The sequence below is a fragment of the Ptychodera flava genome, chromosome 10, assembly GCF_041260155.1.
Source record: "Ptychodera flava strain L36383 chromosome 10, AS_Pfla_20210202, whole genome shotgun sequence".
NCBI classification, from domain to species: domain Eukaryota; kingdom Metazoa; phylum Hemichordata; class Enteropneusta; family Ptychoderidae; genus Ptychodera; species Ptychodera flava.
This window is the reverse complement of record NC_091937.1, coordinates 34,019,453-34,038,779: the sequence shown is the minus strand read 5'-3', so window position 1 is coordinate 34,038,779 and position 19,327 is coordinate 34,019,453. Positions and strand designations below refer to the sequence as shown.

Genomic DNA, 19,327 nt, shown 5'->3' with positions numbered 1-19,327 from the left:
GTATTTTTTTCTCTTTTTTTATCATGTTTGATTTCAGTCTGGGTGCTCGTCATTTTGATGGCAGTGATTCAAGACCAGCTTCAGGGACCAGGTTAGCGCCACTTGAACATGTAAGTATTGAGTAAAAAATTATCACCTGAAGAAAAACTGCAAACTCAAATTTTACCTCTTCTACCCAAAATTGAACACAGCACACAGCAGCTTCCCAATTTGACCAAATTAAAAAAATATGTTTCTGGTTAGTCTACCGACCCCAGAAAAACCTGCTGACCCTAGACATTTCTTTCATATTTTCAAAGACTTCACAAAATTTCTCTTAAATTTTACCTTATTTTATGGGTCTCAGCCGACAAATAAAAAAAATTTAAAATTCTTCCGACCTTAGTATCTACCCATATATTTTGAGGATGTTACCGGAATACATATATTTTTTTATTTGGTCTAAATAAACCACAGGGTATTGCAGCAGTCCTTTTCCAAAAATATGGAATCCCAGTCCAGTATGTCAGCCACAAAAAAAACACAGGATGTTGCAAAAAGATTATAAATGTTTGCTGCTTTCAAGCTACATCATGCACTTTGTCATACAAAAGTTAAAAAATTATCATATTTGAGACAAACTTGTAATAAAAGGTGTTTTTTCATAAGTAGTGGCTGGTCTGTATGTACCAGAGGGCAGTAAGTATGATATTATACTTTGGTCTGTTATGAAAAAAATTAGAATTCATCCATTGCTGGCATGTGCAAAAAGTCATTCTCACTCATTCAGCCTCATTTCTTCCAATGTGGTTCAAACCTTGCCCTTTAAATACCATGAAATGAAATGATGTTGAAGTAATGAAAGGAGAGAATAAATAAGATCAATGTAAAATTTATATAAACATGTTGGCGTATTTCTGTATCCACCAATTGTGGCTTTTCTATTTTTTAAGCTATCACAGAAAATTGGATCTGCCATTGTTAATATTATTCTGTCTGTTGTGTATGTCTTTGCCCTGTATGTTTGTTCATGTTTCCATTACTCCAGTATGATATGAGTGGCATTTTCACTGTATATGTTTCAGACTTCAATTGCATACACGTATATGAAAAGCACTTACAAAGACTGGTCCTTGAGTGACAATTGATATGCGCATGTTTCTATAGTAACCAGAATGCCTTTGAGAGAGGTTGAAAAGGAAAATGGAAATAGTTCTGAAATGCAGTGTGTCTGTATGACCTTTGACTCAGTACATTCTCAGGTATCTATGCACCAGAGAATCTACTTTGTCTGACAGAGTCAATGTTCTGTATGGGGGAATCAAAGGGGTGAACCGCAGTATAATTTCTGATTTTAAAATTTTTATACTTAGATAAAAGAATTGTGCAAATATTAATATCATTGTTTATAGCTCATACATGTAACTGCAATTTTTAGTCGGGAAGGTGATATACTTATGTAGATTCTTTGATTTAGAAAATACAGTGGTGGTAGAAGTGATCCCGGAAGATCAGTCGCTTTTGACTCTTTGTGTAGGAAAATAGTGAAAATCAGCCACTTTTTGTTTGATGTAAGGGGAGATGCAGACAAAAACACTTAATTCAAATCTTACATGCGTGTTGTTATGCAATGTAATCTGTGGCCAGGCTTGAGACGATGTTCCCAGATGCTGTGTTGATGATTTCTACCATAAAAGCCTACCAAAGGCTTACATTGCACTAGTATCAATTAAGGTAGAACGCGCCTCAGGGACAGATAGCCAGACTCTCAAATTTCTACAATTCTTTTCTGATCTACCGCTTGTGGGGGTTCATTTTAAAGCTGTCGGAGAAAGAAATACTTGCTCTGGCTGTTTTTTCGAAAATTCAAAATTAAATTTTCCCCCATAGAGTTAACACAGGAATGGCAGCCATTTTGAATTTCAAATATCGCAAAATGTTGGGTAATTTGTTTTGCTACTTTGTACGGTGACCCCTGATTTTTATTGTTGATTTGGTATGAGAATGGTTTAAAGTTTCATTTAGGAAAGTTTGAGCAAAAGTTTAAGTCTTTCACTTTTGAGGCACACACTACCTTATTAAAGTTGAATAATATGACCAATGCCCTATGAGTCATCTGTTGAAATCCTAGCAATTGTCTCATGAATATGGATTGACAAATTTTGAAAAAACAAAAATAACAGTGAACTTGAATTTCTTATATTTTCGGAAATCTCATGGGCATAAAAGAGATGTCTAACAATATTCAACTTTGTCAGAAAGAGTTAGACATGATGGTATTAAACCAAGCAGTGACCTGTTACTGTGTTAGTGGCGTGAGCTTTGGTATGGGAGTGTGGAATCGTGTCAGCTGGCTTAAGCCTTTCACCCCCCAGTTCCCTGTGTACAGGTCCAACTTAACCATAGAAAACAATGGATTTGGGAAAAAACATAGTGGTGAAAGGGTTAAGGTGTCACAAAAGACCGTACACCTCAGCCAGAATCCCATGTCTTATCACACAAATGCATTGAAATATTTTCAGAATGAAGATGACCCCACAGTTCCCGTGAAACAATCCAAAATTGTTGCCTTTGTGAGTAATATTATTGTTATACCTTTGTTGGCAGTTGGTTTTTTTGTCATTTTGTTTGAAATAACAACATACACAGGGGATTGTGCTAGTGACCTCTACAGGCCAGTCTCTTGGATGAGAAATGTAAGAGAGAAAATTCACAGTTTTTGAATTTATATGAGTGATGGGACCCTACAGACTTACTCTAGGAAGCAGCGTCTGGAGATAACACAATCCCTAACACAGGCACTGTACAGTATTTAATCTTATCGGGACAGAACTACAATGACATGGAAATGTACACATTTTCCGTCTTTGTGACCCAAAATCGTGACCATGGTTCAAAAAATGGCTTCTGACACTGTTTGTAATGTCGGTTGAAGTCCCTGTGTCATTTTATAAAAATCAAAATTAAGCTGTAAATTTCTGTAGAAAAGGGTATCAAAAATTTCCCTTGATTTTGAAGGCCATTGATTTATTATTCTGTGTAGTACTGTAGTATCTTATTCTTAAAAACGCAAATTCATTACAGCTTGTGATATTTGATAGTATGAGGTTGAGTAGACTTCTGAGATCAGTCAGTTAGAAGGAAAAATTCCAATTCTTGCCAAATGCTGTATATCATGTGTATTGATCACTGCAGGTGTTCAAGATTTATAAATCTGACACACACAAAAGGGAACTTCATGATAAGTAGTCTGTTTGATGGGGTGTCTTTTAACCGTTGTACAGAGTGCTGTATGACATTGCCTGCACCATAACAGTTTAAGCGATAGTTCTTACGTTGTCTTAGGATTCCAAGTACAACAACACTCAAATTCTTAAGTATGTTGATAATGTATCAATGGAGTCTGAGTGACTTCCTTCTCAAGTTCATGTCGCTAAACTGACAAAATTGGAAACTTTGTTCAAGATTTCCCAGACTGAATCACTTTGTAATGGTTTCACACCATAGATAACAGCTTTCAAAGATATAACAAAACCCAAGCCAGTAAATCAAATTTGTCCTACCAGACATACATGCTGTTTAATCCTGTATAATCAAAAAATGTGTACATGTACCACTAATCTCACAGAATACATTGAAGTTGATGTCCCTGATGTCCACACAGCGTTTGACTAACCTTTAATACTAACAAAAAACACTGCATGCAAAAAGATCTGCAGCTAACACACTGTGATGTACATGTATATTGTAGATATAGTCAGTGTGCTGTTGAAAAAAGCTAATGTGAGATGTAACCAACTCACTTCTTTTTTTTTGGCTAAGGCAAATTTCACTTGCTGTATTACATGTATAGATCTGCATGTGGTAGGGCTTCTTCAAGTCCAAGAACATTTGTAAAATTAGCTCTGAGAGTTCAGAATCCAAAAATCTGAAGGGCACAGAGGATTATACTGTACATTTACAGGTAGTTTGCAGAGAATCACGAGGGCACTTCTGAATAAATGCACAAGTGCACACAACAGTGTGTAGTGTCATCAAAATTACACCATCCAAGGTTTTCACATAGTTTTATGTATAACAAGTGCACTTGATGTACGTACATGTACAATTCAGTGTTACCTTGTCAGTCCAATACATGTTATGATGCAAAAAGCCATGTTTTTAAATTGTCTTCCTACTAGTTTGCTCCACTACTAGTTCACTATTTTGTTCACGAATGCAGATAATCTTTTAGCTGTACGGCTCTGTGCATCATTAAAACAAAATGTGCATCAAAAGTTCATGAAAGTATAATTTAATAAAAAAGACAGTAATATGCATGCATACCAGTTGTTCTTCAGGCATTAGACTTGTTTAGTAGTATAGCGAATTCTTCTTATTTATTTTAGCGTTTGTTTTGTTATTTTATAATAAGTTGTTTATGCCTGCAAGTATTTCAGTTTCTGTGATTACATCATATTTTAGTTGTGTACTTATGTTATTGATATTAATTTTGTTTTATTTGAACAAGTACGCCGCATGCATCTGTCATAGCTCTATTGTTAAAATGCAAATTCAAGCGCATTCTTCATCTGCTTTCAACACATACATGTGCTTGGTTCGTTGCTTCTGACACAAGCAAACAAGAGCCTACACTTCCCATGGTGAATTATACCAGTAGACCTATCAACAATAGAATAACACCAATTATCACATACCCATGACCGTATTGCCCTGTAGATTAGTATCTTTTGCATACTATTCCTGTACATGTGCGACCAATTTTAACATTGCTCATATGCATTCACGATATATCCAAAATACTGTTAGGGTAGTATGCGCCTTGAAATAGCAATGCTTAAAACTTTGCTCCAACTTTCCGCAAGGAAACTTCAAACCATTACCTTTTAAAGTCAATAACAAAATTTGGGGACACCTAGCAAGAGAAGCAAATGACCCTATATTTACTGACACGTGAAATTCAAAATGGCCACCCTCCCTGTCTTAACTCAATGGGAACAATAATTTTTTTTTATTTTCACAAAATTGTGCCGGTGAAACTTAATTTTGATAACTTTGTGTATTGAGTTTATTGTCATCTTTAAAAATCTTTATATCGTGTTTGATTCTATTTCATTGGCTAATATTTTAATAGTTTCACCAGCATTTGTAAGTTGTTCGTGTGTTGGACCACACTACCAGTTCTGGCCATCAACAGTCAAGCTCAGAATGGTCAGCATGCATCAACAATTTATTGTATGTGATGTTCAGTCTCAACATATAGGAGGGATTTTGTACTTTTACATTTTCCTCAATCATATCCGAAATCGACTTCTGTTTATAATTTCATTTTCCTCAGAAACTCTCTGATAGTTGCAGAAATGAGTTCTGTTTCATCATTTCATTTCATTTTTCCACAGAAACCCCCTGTGATACCGGCAGGCAGTCCCCCAGCCAACGATGTGTCACCAAAGATGCCCAAACCTCCAACCAGAGAGCCTAACAGATCAGCTGGTAAGAGATCGATCCGAGCCAAACTATTACCCTCCATAGGATTGGATGGAGAAGGTAAGTGCAACAAGGGTGGTTTTACCGACATCCCTTTCACTTTCAAACTATTGGTATGGCCTTATTATTTCAGTGGTACAGACTGACTCAAGGAACAGAAAATAGGGATGGCAGGGTCTTCTATTTTGAACACAGTCTGAAATGCAATCAAATTGTTATTTGTCATGATGTTCTTATTGCTGATACCCATGCAGTACGTTAACTTTTCCAAAAGGAAATTATTTTCATGCAGTTGAGAGTATTGTCAGCGCTTTTGTTAAGGCCGGTATCCCGGTAAATGTTACCGGGGCTCCCCAGTCATTTTACCGGGGTTCCCCTTGGTATATCAATGCAATCAGATTAGGGGACAGCAGAAATGTTACCGGGGCTCCCAAATCATTTACCAATATTCCCCAACCCTAGCAAAAACACTGATTGTTGTCCTTCACAAGTGACCTTTAACCCTCATCCTATCAGGCATGTCACTTCCCACTCTGCCGGGTCGGTAAAAAGCAGAATTGGGCCAAAAACATACATAAGACAATCATTACTGTATGCTTCAGTGTTTATAACTATGGTCACTCTTCCACAAGTCTTCTAAGCAACTTGACCTAGTGGTGACATATGAACTTGGCAGGAAAATAGTTCAAAGAGTAACCTATTCACTGTCGTATATGAAAGTTCATCATGATGTGCACTTGGCAAGACCTTAGTATGTCACAGAGATCATGAATGCACATAGATTGTCATTGTGAATAAATTTCATTGAAGATCCACCCCATTGATGAGAGATAAAGTATATATTTACACCATACCTACATATTACATATGTAATGTATTGACCATTCTAACCTCTTGTGAACAGCTCTCAGCTCCATACCGTTCTACTATCGTACAATCAATCCACTTCCAACCTTGTTTTGCCTTTTTTCCCATCAAGGAGCATTGCCTTCCCTGCCCTCCCGGAGGGGTTCTTTACCTTCCAAAGCTCCGGAGTCACCCCCGGATGAGTTTCCGAGACGGGTACACAGCGGGCCCAAGGAACGCACCAAGAATTTCTTTGATGAGAAAGGAGAGGATGCGATGGATGAGGTCATCAGGTCAAGTTCAGCTGGTACTATTAGGATGCCTAATAAAATGTAAGTATGATCAGTTTTTCTCTAGCAAACAATCACTTTAAAAGTTTTTCCTTTTAAGTTTTTCTCAGTTATGGTACAGGAAGTATTGTGTAGTCTACTATCGGTTTGTTCACAGGTTGCGGAAGTTCTACATTGTACATGAACCAAACAGACAGTTCCGAAATGATTCGTTGATTTGAGAAAAAAATAATTTTTGTGCTTAACCAACTGATGAGACACGGTCACTTTCAAAGCTATGCAACCAATCAGAAATTACCTGATTACGTAATGGAAGCAGATTTCAGTTTAGTTAGTATATAGAGTGTATTATACATTGTCTGGACTTGTGACTAAACCTTCATTAAAAGACTGTGTAGACTCCTTTACATTTTACATAGTGTAATATGCCATTCCTATTGCGTCAAAAAGAATAGTTGACCCAGTATGCCATATACTGGAAAACTGCTTGTCATAGGGCACTTTCTAGACTGGAATATCCATTGCCATAGAGTCTTTTCTTTTCCTGCTTCCTGTTATTAGCAAGGAAAGAAGCATCTTTTAGCAGTAGATCTTCCAGTCTTGGCACCTTCTGTAATGAATACATGTTAAACAGAACCACACCATGTGAGTGGTGTTATGGTATAACATACATGTAGATCGTTCAGTCTTGCCAGAGGTGTAGGCACATTGTTGAAAAAGAAAGGGGCCACACCAAAGCATGGCCAGAGTTGTTGACCCATTGAACTTTGACCCCCTGGTGACCTATGAAAACATATAGAGATTTACATCTGAGGAAGGCAGGAAGGGTACATGCAACACCTTCTGAAGCCAACTGCCTCCATAATAAGAAGTCTGCTGAAAAACCAGGGCTTGGTTCAGGCCAAGGGTTTTCAGACCATGGGAATGGGCCATTTTCTGACAACTACATGAACATATTTTCCGTTTCCAGTGAGAGAGTCAGCAGCGGAAGCTCAGTGAGAAGTGAGAGTGGATATGCCAGTGACAGATGCAGCAGTGCCGGAAGGAAGGATGAGGAGACACCGGAAGATGCATTCTATTGGAATACACACATACTACCAATCATAGAAAATATGGAAGGGAAAACAAAATGTAAGTCTGACATCTTTTAGGTGAATTTTGAAATAAGGTCTCGTGTACAAATAGTAAAAGATCCAATGTATAAGGTTTACTGTAGACTGACTGACTGTTTTTTGGGTGAATTTTCAAGAAGATCAAAATTACAAACAACTGAAGTCAGATGTGTTTGGCGTACAGTAACTGACAATTCTTTGTGAAGGACATCATACTAACTGATGCAAATATTGAGGCATTGTCTGTAGGATCTAGGAGAATCAGATGTGTAAGGGAAAAGGGAGAAATATTTTCAGCTCTGATGAACTCAACTTCTGAAAAAATTATTCTAAGATTGCGTGTATATGAGGTCAAGTTGTACAAGAATTCAACTGCAGTTAGCCGCAGCAGTTGTGGTATTTTCCATGAATTTGTTTGTCTGTCTGGAAAATCAAGTTTATTGTTCTACTTCCCAGGTCATGTAAAATGCATGGCATTCACCTTGGCATCACTACCTGTATATGTGATATGTCCCATGTTATTGTTGGTAACTGAATTTTTGTCCTGACTAAAATTTAGTAGTCAACAGTAACATTACATTATGTACACAAGGCGTTGTGTGGACAAGGCAGATACTATGTATTTCAACATACTCATGGGAGAACAGCAAGAAAATTTTTGTTTATAATGTATACCAAAAATAAGGAGTGGATTATTAAAGGTTACAGCTATGTGCCGTGTAATGTATCTGGTACCACTGTGATCAATGGTTTGTCACCCTGTGAATGAACAGCAGGGGCAAAGGTCAAATAGCTCTTCCATAAAAAAGAACACAAAGGTTTTAAATACTTAAGGTGGTATCTGCCTTGAAATTGAGATACTTCAACTTTTGCTCAGACTTTCTGATAGGAAACTATTCCTTTTCAAAATCATAAATAGAAACTGGTGGTTACCTTGGAAAATTTTGTACCAGAGATACAAACTACCCAATATTTTCCAACACTTCCTATTCAAAATGGTCATCCTTGTCTTAAGTCTGTGGTGGAAAATGAAATTTTTGATTCTCACAAATAGATATAAATGAATGAAAACTTGAAAACTTTATTTCCTCCATAAGCTTCAAAATGAAACACTCCCATAAGTGGTAGATCAAAAAAGTGTTGTAAAAGTTTTAGAGTCCCAATATCTATCCCCATTGTGCATTCTACTTTGTATCAGATGGTGGACTGAATGTGCTAGAAATGGGAGGAAACACGTTTTACAGCAAGAAAAGTACTTTTTACAGCAAGAAAAGCTCTACTGCCAAGTGCATACATAATACTGTGCAGAAATTTTAATTGTAGACTGCAACCCCACTGACCTGCATAGACACAACATGCATGGGTAACCACCATCTTGTTTCTTACATAACAGCGCCCTCTGACGACGAAATTGAAAAGCTGTGCACTCAGTGTGATTTGCTCTACAAGATGCTGGAAGAGGGTAATCTACTTGGACGTGGCGTCAAGAGAAGATCATCCGTCTTAAAACCAGTCTACAGATTATTAGATATTGATAATCCCAAATTAATGTTGAAATTAGCAAGACTTATACTGGCTGTGAGTAGAAATATTTCCTGTGTTTTCTCAATCTGCAAGTCATTGTACAAACTCGTGTTTACTTTTCCAGTGCTTTTTGTCAGATAATTGTTCAGGTTATCACGTCAGAGAAACCAACTGGATTTTTTGTTGAGCAGATGTGGTTGAATTTTTAGAAAAATAGGTAATGCTGTAAAAGATTACACATGAATTTTACATGACAGCAGCTACCTGTAGCCATCACACAGTATTGCAAGCTTGCCAAAATTTGCCCCTTGTTTCAGTGAACATTGTGTTACACTATATAGACAGGACATGTAATCCATCAGTTTTCCATAACACAATTTCTCAATCTGGCTTGCCAAAAAAGCCTGAACTGTTATTATTTATAGTATAACTGCGTGCATTGAAGCACCTATTTACATTCGTAGTCGCAATATGTCAACTTGTACTGAATAGTTCCTAATAAGTCAAGTATTTTTGGGTTCGCAATGCTGCAAGATGGGAATGAAAAACTTTGGTTGCTTCTTGTCATAAAAATTGTTAAAGATTAAAATGTTGAAAGTTTGTCACAAGATGGTAGTTGTTTGTAGTTATGTCGTATTTACCATGGAAAGTCACTTTGTATGATAATATGAAATGAGCAGTGTACACTTCTAGAGTTCTCACACACAAATTCCTGCATGGTGTATTTTTACTACAGTTCTTTCACTTTTCTTGTTTGCAGTTCAAAGTTAGTGGCAATAATTTAACAAACGTCTGCAAGTTGATTTTCAAAGTGAGCAGAGAAGAGACAAATGATACACTGTTCATGCAACATAACCTTCTAGGTAAGTACGGCAAATGCTGGGGGCTGTCACCCCTATCTATCTGTGAGTAGAGCCAACATGCACATTGAACACAATTGGACCATACCAAAGTGTGATGGTGAGGAGATTCACTGTCAGCTTTGTGAACTCAACTTCAGTTGGATAGCACCCACTCATGCCTTTTGTAAACTTTTAGCTCTCTCAATTATTGCCATTTTGTTCCACACTTTCTGTAGATTTAATATGTCCATGACACAGTCGTCTGTTTATAGTGTGTCTCTGGAAGATATGTAAAGTATTGTAATTTATACTAAGGGGCTGCATTATGCAGAAATAAAGCACTACAGATAAAAGCACTCACAAAGCATAGATCGTAGAATTGAGACGAGTAAATTAATCCCTTGGTAACCTTAAGCACCAAAAATGTCCAGCGCCATAATGAATTATTATGTTCCTCCAGTGCTGAAAACTTTCCGTGATATTTTATACGTGTTCACAGTATGTTTGGTACTGCAATTTTACAACATTGTAGTATGGCACATGATGGCACCAAGAAAACACTATCATGTATAAATCTACTATCTAGGCTTATATATCTTTACACAGTCCATATTACATAGTTGAAAAAGTTGCATCAGACAAGCAGCCCCTACACAAAAACAGTCTGCTGTTCAGAGTCACTGTGACCGCAGACTGTAGACCACAAATTTCACTCTCACAGAGGTATATGCTAGTATGTTGCATGCCTCTGCACCATCCAAAGTAGTGAGGGTGTGGCAAGATATTGTACCCTGCCAAGTGAACTTGATGCTGACTGACCAGAATTTCTTTTCTCTTTCAGATTTAATCTTAGATATCGTCAAGGAAACCGACCACCATACAGCCTGTGAGGCTCTCGTCTACTGTGTTGGAGCGTTGAAATTCTTGACTGGTAACACGTCACTCTTGAAGGAACTCTCTGAGTGTGGCTGTGTGGAGGCCCTGGCTAGGCTACTTGTGGCCATCAATACTTCAGTAAGTTGAACTGCTATCAGTGTTATAGACAAAACTGAAAAAAATATTTGGGTTAATTTGCACCCTTTGTTGTCCGTACCTTGGACCATCTCTATATGCAGTATAAGATGTGTATTTTCCTGTCAATAGAGTTAAGCCTTAGACTCTCTCACTGCCCCTTGTTGATTGGCTATGCAGTGTGGCCCTCTGCTGCCCAGATTTTGAGCTGTGTTTACACTAGTGTGGCCAGCTCAGCAAAGAGCAAGGCGTTGGTTTACTGTATATCAGACTTAGGGCCTATGCAGCCTGACTGTGTAGGGTTACATCAATGTGAGTGAGATCTTAGAAGCTGTGTAACAAGCCAGGGGCTGTGAGGAAATCTAGGTCACTCTACCTTTGAATGAAGCCCTCATATGGAATAATGGTCAATTTTTCCTTCACTGCAAAAAATAGAAGTATTGGTGAATAAATAAGAACTCAATGATGAAACACATATATGCTGTAATAGAGTATCATCAGAGACTTGAAATCAACATGTATGAATATGCAAATACAATACCAACAATGTTGTAAATCACATTTGAATGCAAGCTGACTTCCTAATATGGCTGTGATGATACCAAATATGGGAACAGGAGCTGTATGATGTTCCAAAAGGAGAAATTTTCGGTATTATTTAAGTGTCATCTTTACTGAGTGAATTTTTTTAATCACAGAACATGGAGGGTGACAAAAGCAAAGATCAGAAACCAAATCTGTTACTGCAAGTGACAGCAACGTATAGGAATCTGGCTGACCTCGGGGCCAACAGGTCAAGGTTCATTGCATGTCAGGTCGTTCAGGAGCTGTGTAAAGTGATGGAAAGCTACCCAGGTGACAGCGACCTCATGTTGAACATCTCTAGGATTCTCAGGTAAGACATATTACTCCTATCATTGTTTGTACACTCCAGCAGAGGCTTGAAATTTAAATCACTTCGTGAAATCCTGGAAAAAGTAAAATGGCATGTTGAAAAAAATCAAAACCAATCAGCCTCTCACAATATGCAAATGTGACTCAAGTTGTACATGAAATTTCACATGTGGTAATTCAGAAACATTTTTGCAATATAAGCTCGCTCCATGACATGAATGGTGTAATTTCTATGTACCAGAAAAATACTATTTCCGACTTCAAATGGGGAGGAGGGTGTTCTACCATTGAGAACAATATTTTTTGTGTGCAATAACTTTTACTGTTTCAAGGCGTCGTGGATATGTATTCTATGGCTGCCTTTATGCGTTCACAGTTTAATGGTTTCAAGGGAGTCATTGTCCGTTTGCCAGAATATGTCTTGCGTGCTTTAGTGCACAGGCTATCCAGATATATACAAGATAATTGTTGACATTGTCTGAAAGCAGCCAATACTCAGCCTATTTGATGCCCCTGTCATGATTGTAAGATGCACAATTATCAATTTATTTCGAAAATACAGCAAAAAGTGCACTCAGACATTGTGTCCTTGTGCATCTTTTGTGGTATTTTTGTAAGAACTTCATATTATTTACAGCGAAAGGCACTTTAGAGATTAGCATATTACAGTCATGAGAAAGACTCAGAGCAATATTCTTGATATATTTGATAAACTTACTAATAATACATTTTTTTCCTGCTTTCGTGTCTCATCTTATCACTTTACAGTAAGTTAACGCTGAACCACGATTGCTGTTACGTGCTGTCACGATACCCGACGTGTTTCAAGTCCTTCCTAGATCTACTACACCGACACCGACTCAAAGGCGACCTTGTCGTGCGTGTGTGCTTCGTCCTGGGTAACCTGACCGCCAAGAACGACGACGCTCGAGTTAGTCTCAAAGACACCGACAGGTGCATGGCGATATTGCTTGATGTTTTCAAGACTTACTTTGAAATTGATATAAAGGTGAGGCTCCTTTTGAATCTATAGACAGTTTCACCCATTCCAAATCCTTTCTTTCAGTTATCAACTAAGGGGGCCCAAATGGCATTTCACATGCTTAAGATAGAACGCGCCTCGGGGACAGATAGCCAGACTCTCATTTCTAAATTCTTTTTCTGATCTACCACTTTTGGGGGCTCATTTTAAAGCTCTTGGAGAAAGAAAAACTTTCACTATCTTAGCTTTTCGACAATCCAAAATTTAATTTTCCCCCATAGAGTTAACACAGGAATGGCAGCCATTTGAATTTCAAATATCACAAAATGTTGGGCAATTTGTTTTGCTAGTTCCAAACTTTGCATGATGACCCCCGATTTATTGTTGTGTTGATAAGAGATGGTTGAAAGTTTCATCCAGGAAAGTTTGAGCAAAATTTTGAGTCTTTCATTTTCCAGGCGCATACTACCTTAAACTGCTGCTTACCAGACCAGTTACAGACAATCGCTGTACAGTCTGAATGTTATTCCATGCCGTATGAATTAAAAATGTTGACTGTAGACTAGTCTTCTTCTTTTGTGCAAACTCCATGCTATCAGGACAAATAGAAAATTAATGGGATTTTCCATCAGATCGGAATTACCATAGGAAACTGAATGTTTTATAAATCAATTATATAATTAAAGTTAACTCTGATGAAATCCTGATAACATTATCTACATATGCATACTGATAAAATGATACTACTACAAATATTTTTCAAATAATGTTTTTTTATTTGATTCTGTACGTGAAATATTGTATTGAGTGTTTACTCTAGTCATCGTTTTTGCATATGGCACATCTGTCGAATAATAATGCATGTAATTGCATAGCTTGTTCCTATTTCATTGAAATTTGCCAGTGCTATGCCTTATCACAGAGCAGCAGTAATACTATTCACAGTGAAAATTGAAAATAACACGATTCAATCTCAATCCAATAGACTGGTGTGAAATTAGAGAAAAGAAAATGAAATAACTGAGAAAATAAGGTATCTCTTTCATTACGGACACAGTGTGATGATAATCTATGGCAGAGCAAGTTTTAATGGGTTTTGATGGTTTTATATTGTTGCTGTCCTTTCATGTAGAGCGTTGTAATCAAATCACCAGCTGTTTCAGAGATCCAAAATGTTCCGTCCCTGGCATTAATGGGAACTGCACAGTTCTGTTAGTGCTACTGTTAGCACTGTGTCAAACTGTAGGTCAGATATGAATAGATGCAGTAGACCCCAAAAATTATGTTTTGTATGTAATATTTTGTAGTATTTGTGTTGCTTGCTACTGCCATAGAACAGAAGTGATAAAATTTAGATCAAAATTGATAAAAAAATATTGAGCTCTGAGATCTCACTGCAAACTTATTTGAAAAAAATTATGCAAATTTTTTGGAGTATAATGCATCTCAGAATTATGGGTGAGTAAAGAGAAACCAATCAATGTGTTTTCACAAATTGTAATGTACAGCCAGATGATAATGGATGTATTGTGTTTTGGGTCCTTGGCTAACATTAGTCATCTTCCTGTTTGTAAAAAATAATTGATTGTGCAATTCTGATAATAGTTATTACAGGATATTGATTGCCATTTTATAGATTCAAAGTATTCATAATTCCTGAACTATGTTGTTGAACAATAAAATTTGTACCTGATGATGCCTGAACGATTAATGAACTGTTTGATGTTTGATGTTGTTCATGACCATTCTCCGATAATTCCTGTTTTTTTGAGATGTTTAGTGCCCCATTGGAGAACGTGTGAATGGTATTGATTTCAAAAATTGCCAATTATCGTAGATAATACAGGTTTCTGACCAAAAATGTTATGTCAATTTTGTGATATCATTTTGTGATGTTGGTTTTTTCAAAACTTTTCTAAATGTTTGACACTTCCCCCAACTATGATCAAGAAGTATTTGCAACATCTGCGACTCTTCATGTTCTGAAAAAATTGAAAACAGAATCTGGAAAAAGATATGAACATGTAGCAAATAAAGATTATGATGACAATGCATAACAAACTTTAATGAAATATATTATGAAATTGTTTCAGGGAATATTGAACAAACCAGATTACTACCTGCCCAACAAACCCTTTTGGCAAAAATCTAAAAAAAGTTGACGGGGTATATTTTATAAAGGCAACAAAAATTGACTTTGGTGCCCAAATGGTTAAATTGAAATTCAACGGCTTAAACCTTATCAGGATAATATTCCCAGAACAGTCCCTATCTCAGCAGCAAACATGTTGAGAGAAAAACAACAGCTGCTTCGCATTTTGCGAACTGTGTCTATGGGTCTGTAAATCCTTTCACTAACATGGTTCGATCCAATTCTTTTGTTTTGGATGATGATATCAGACCTCTTTACAAAAAAAGGGGTAATGACAGCATTGAAGGCAGGGTGACTTTTAGAGTGCACAGTCTTGCTCTTCAAAATCAAACAATAATTTCATTACATTAGTTATTAGTGAAATCATCAATTTTTAATAACAGCTTTGTCTTTTATTTGCAGAAGGTTCCCATCATTGATGAGTAGGAATTTTCTTCATTAAAGTTCGCAAATTGCATTAGAATAATTGCCAAGCTCTTTATTTGCAGAACAAACATGATAAATCTCCGTCCAAAAAAGAGAAGAAATCGCCCAGCAAGACAGAGGATGTCTTAATCAAACTGGTGCGTGTGATTGCTAATTTATCAATAAATCAAGATATTGGTCCGGTCATTGCAGCTGATAACGACTGTGTTAGTCTCCTTCTGCAAATACTAGGTAAGTATACAAATGTATGTCTGTCCGTCTGTCTGTCTGTCCGTCAGCAGTGTTTTTGTGAAGTGTGGTCGGCAGGTTAATGTTACCAGGGTTCCCTTGTCATTTTAGTGGAGTTCCCCTTTGTATATCAATGCAATCAGGTTAGTTGACAGGTGAAGTGTTACCAGGGTTCCCCAACCTGAGCAAAATGACTGCTCTATGTCTATCTGTGCTTAGCATGTAGGCATGTGTGTTATGTGTGTGTCAGTGGCATTTCCATATAAAAAACAAGGGGAAGTTATCAAACTGGTTTGAATGTACAGAATAGTTTCTAGAAGAATCTGTATATTGTAAAATGAATCTTGAAAATAATCTTAAAAATCTTGCTGAGAGAGTATTCACTGTCAAGTGATTTTTCTTCATATTCTTACTCATTATATTCAAAGTTTGTAAAGTTTATTTTGTTCAGTGATTATGATAGCTTATTTACTCTCTCTCTCTCTCTCTCTCTCTCTCTCTCTCTCTCTCTCTCTCTCTCTCCAGAATTCAAAGATGTCGCTGAGTGTGAGGAGTTGGTGCTGAACACCGTGGCAACCATTAACAATTTATCCTATTATGGCCAGAGGAACACATCAATAAATGACAGGCAACTGGAAATCGCTGAGTGTGAGTACACAAATGTCTTAACGTACGCTGAATTCTGAGACCAAAGGGATATTTGCTTTACCAAAACATGTTCAGTCAGGGAGAAAACCACATTCAGTAAATTCAATTTGTAACTCACCAGTTAACACCATTTACTTTACATTTTATAAAAAAGACAAGAACATGAAGTTAACACATTTCAATCCAGTCAAGAAAACAGAGATTAACAAGTACCTTTAAAAGTAAAACAACAATTTTAGAAAGACATTAATGTGAAATCTCTTTCATTTCACAAAAATGTAAAATAATTATTATTTCAGTTATCACTTGACAACTATGTACATTGATTTGTGTTACTGAATACCTTTACAAACAGATAACATGATTTATATGTCTTTTAATACCCTATCACTCTCATTTCCTTGTACGTGTATCCTACCACACCATAAGAAACAATAGGATTCTTCCAAATTATGACAGTAGTAGGGTTCATAGGATTTGCCCATGGTGGGTGACTTTGGTCTGCATCGAATATAATTCAAACCTTTTCATTTCAATCTTACAGTACTGGTGAAGGTCTTGATGACAGATAACATGGATGGTATGATTGAAGCTTCCAGAGTGTTTGGTAACTTATCCCGGAATCTGTCCGTCAGAGAGTACATCTCTAAGAAGAAAGGTAACTGGAAATTCTTCCTGGTGTTAATTTATAATTATGGAATAAAATTTCTGTGCTATTATGCATAATGTTTAATGGAGATATCAATGCAGTATGTTCTGAGATGTAGTTGTATTCTTTTAAGGTAGTATGCTACTTGAAAGTGCAAGACATAAACTTTTTGCTCAAAATTTCCTCAATGAAAGTTTCAACCATGCTCTAACCAAATCAAGAATAAAAATCAGGGGGTCACCGTGCAAAAGTTGGTACAAGAAAAACAAATTACCTAACATTTACCGATGTTTGAAATTCAAAATGGCCACCATCCCTGTGTTGACTCTATGGAGAAAAATAAAATTTTGGATTTTCGAAAAACTAAGATAGTGAAAATTTTTCTTACTCCATGAGCTTTAAAATGAGCCCCCACAAGTGGTAGATCAGAAAAGAACAGAAAAATTTGAGAGTCCAAATATCTGTCCCTGAGGCGCATTCTACATTAATTGATAAACGTCATACAGACAATGTGCAGAATGTTGTAGTGCTCTGTCAAAGGATTTACATGATATACTGTACAATGCCCTAACCAAGGATAAGGCAGAGGTATTTTTTTCCACAAAATCATTCTGAAAAAATCCAAACGTTAATTATTCCTGGTTTTTTGTCCACAGTTGATGAAATGATGATCACATTGTTGGATGCTGGAAACCGAGAGGTTGTCTACATTGCGTGCGGTGTTCTGATTAACCTAATGACGGATGAAATGAACCGACCTAAGCTCAGAGATGAAGGAGGAATTAAAAAGTAAGATGAAAGCAAAAAGTAGATAGTATCTTTCCTTTTAGAGTACTTCACCCATTTTAGAACAGAATAGATATGAATAATACTATTTTAAATCTTTTTAGACTCCAAGGATATTAATTAAGCTGAATAGTGAAAAAAAACATCAGCATTTCATGTTTATTGCAATTTTGATATAATGCACAGATCATTTCAAAACTTGGAAGTACAAAATTTTACAAAGTTTATGAATAAAAAAATCATAAACAGATAAAGTGATGCACCAATTAAACAATAACAATGCAGTGCTTTCATGAAATTGAAAATACTTATATTATAATTTCACTGTCAGACCGGAAAAATCCCTTGCAAGAAAAATCCTCTCCTTTCGTGAATGCTTTTGATAGATATAAGAACGGTTGGGTGATATGTGTTTATTTTGTGATGTAAGAAGTTCTATAAGTCCATGCCAGTATACGTTCAGTCTCCAAGTCGAAGGTGAGCGAATGTTAATACCTGTATCAATATACAGTGGACATGTGGAAAAATAATGAAACAATTCAATACGATGGTTGTAATGCTGTTCCTGTTAGATAGCATTCCCCACTACCATCAATGCTTTAATCGTGGCTCTGATTGGTTGTTTTTTAGATTGATTGATGTGTTGCATGACTTCGGTCGCAATGATTGGCAGTTAGCCGGTATGGTCTGTATGACACTCTGGAACTACAGTGAAAAGATTACAAGCTCATCCATTTCGTTTGGTGACAAGGAGACAAATGATCTTATAGATCTGCTGCTGGAGTACCTAGGTAAGTTTGAAAGTTAGGGAAGATTAACTGATTAGAATTAAGGTAGATTAAATGATAAAGACAGTCAGATAATTTGTAGTACATTGTAATTGTTAATTTCATGATGATGATATCCATTATGATGATGATGATAATGATAGCTGTGATGGTGATGATGATGATGATGATGATGATATGATGATGAGATGGTTTTGATGGCAATGAGTTGTGATAATGATCATGATGATGATAGTGTGATGACGGCTGTAATAACAATTCTGATCAATGATAATAATGATGATAAGAATTTAATGATGCTGATGAGGTAGTGATGATGATGATGATGATGATGATGATGATGATGATGATGATGTTGGTAGTGGTGTCTACAATGATGATAATTACAAAAATAATGTGAGCATACTTTGATTTTTATTACCTTCTCGTGTCTATTTATAGACAGAGAAGGTATTAGAGTTGAAAACCAATATGCTGCTGTCAAGAACTTCCGTCTGTCAAGACTTCCGTCTGTCAAGATCCGTTGACGTCATGCCATTGTGATGGGTCAATCATAAACTGGTGGGGGTGTTCATGGCTCAGGTTGAGTTGGGAGAACGATTTTGAGCTATGACAAAAATCAAAAGGGACTTAGCGGCATAGCCACAGTGTTAAGCCTTTCTCCAAGGTTTCTTAGTTGACTA

At 36.7% G+C, this 19,327-nt stretch overlaps 1 protein-coding gene across 2 annotated transcripts in view; it reads left to right on the top strand.

The window, feature by feature from the left end:
* Window positions 1-19,327, top strand: part of LOC139142591 (armadillo repeat-containing protein 2-like) — a 51,155-nt gene that overhangs the window by 23,235 nt on the left and 8,593 nt on the right. The window contains exons 3-17 of one of the 2 annotated variants that reach the window (XM_070712575.1): window positions 38-110; window positions 2,502-2,552; window positions 5,379-5,526; window positions 6,446-6,644; window positions 7,573-7,733; window positions 9,108-9,292; window positions 9,999-10,101; window positions 10,922-11,094; window positions 11,790-11,986; window positions 12,754-12,994; window positions 15,608-15,776; window positions 16,299-16,421; window positions 16,966-17,079; window positions 17,727-17,859; window positions 18,487-18,647. In XM_070712575.1, the coding sequence (XP_070568676.1) occupies window positions 38-110; window positions 2,502-2,552; window positions 5,379-5,526; window positions 6,446-6,644; window positions 7,573-7,733; window positions 9,108-9,292; window positions 9,999-10,101; window positions 10,922-11,094; window positions 11,790-11,986; window positions 12,754-12,994; window positions 15,608-15,776; window positions 16,299-16,421; window positions 16,966-17,079; window positions 17,727-17,859; window positions 18,487-18,647 (2,231 nt within the window). The remainder of the gene's footprint in view (window positions 1-37; window positions 111-2,501; window positions 2,553-5,378; window positions 5,527-6,445; window positions 6,645-7,572; window positions 7,734-9,107; window positions 9,293-9,998; window positions 10,102-10,921; window positions 11,095-11,789; window positions 11,987-12,753; window positions 12,995-15,607; window positions 15,777-16,298; window positions 16,422-16,965; window positions 17,080-17,726; window positions 17,860-18,486; window positions 18,648-19,327) is intronic. The other variant, XM_070712576.1, reaches the window with a different exon arrangement.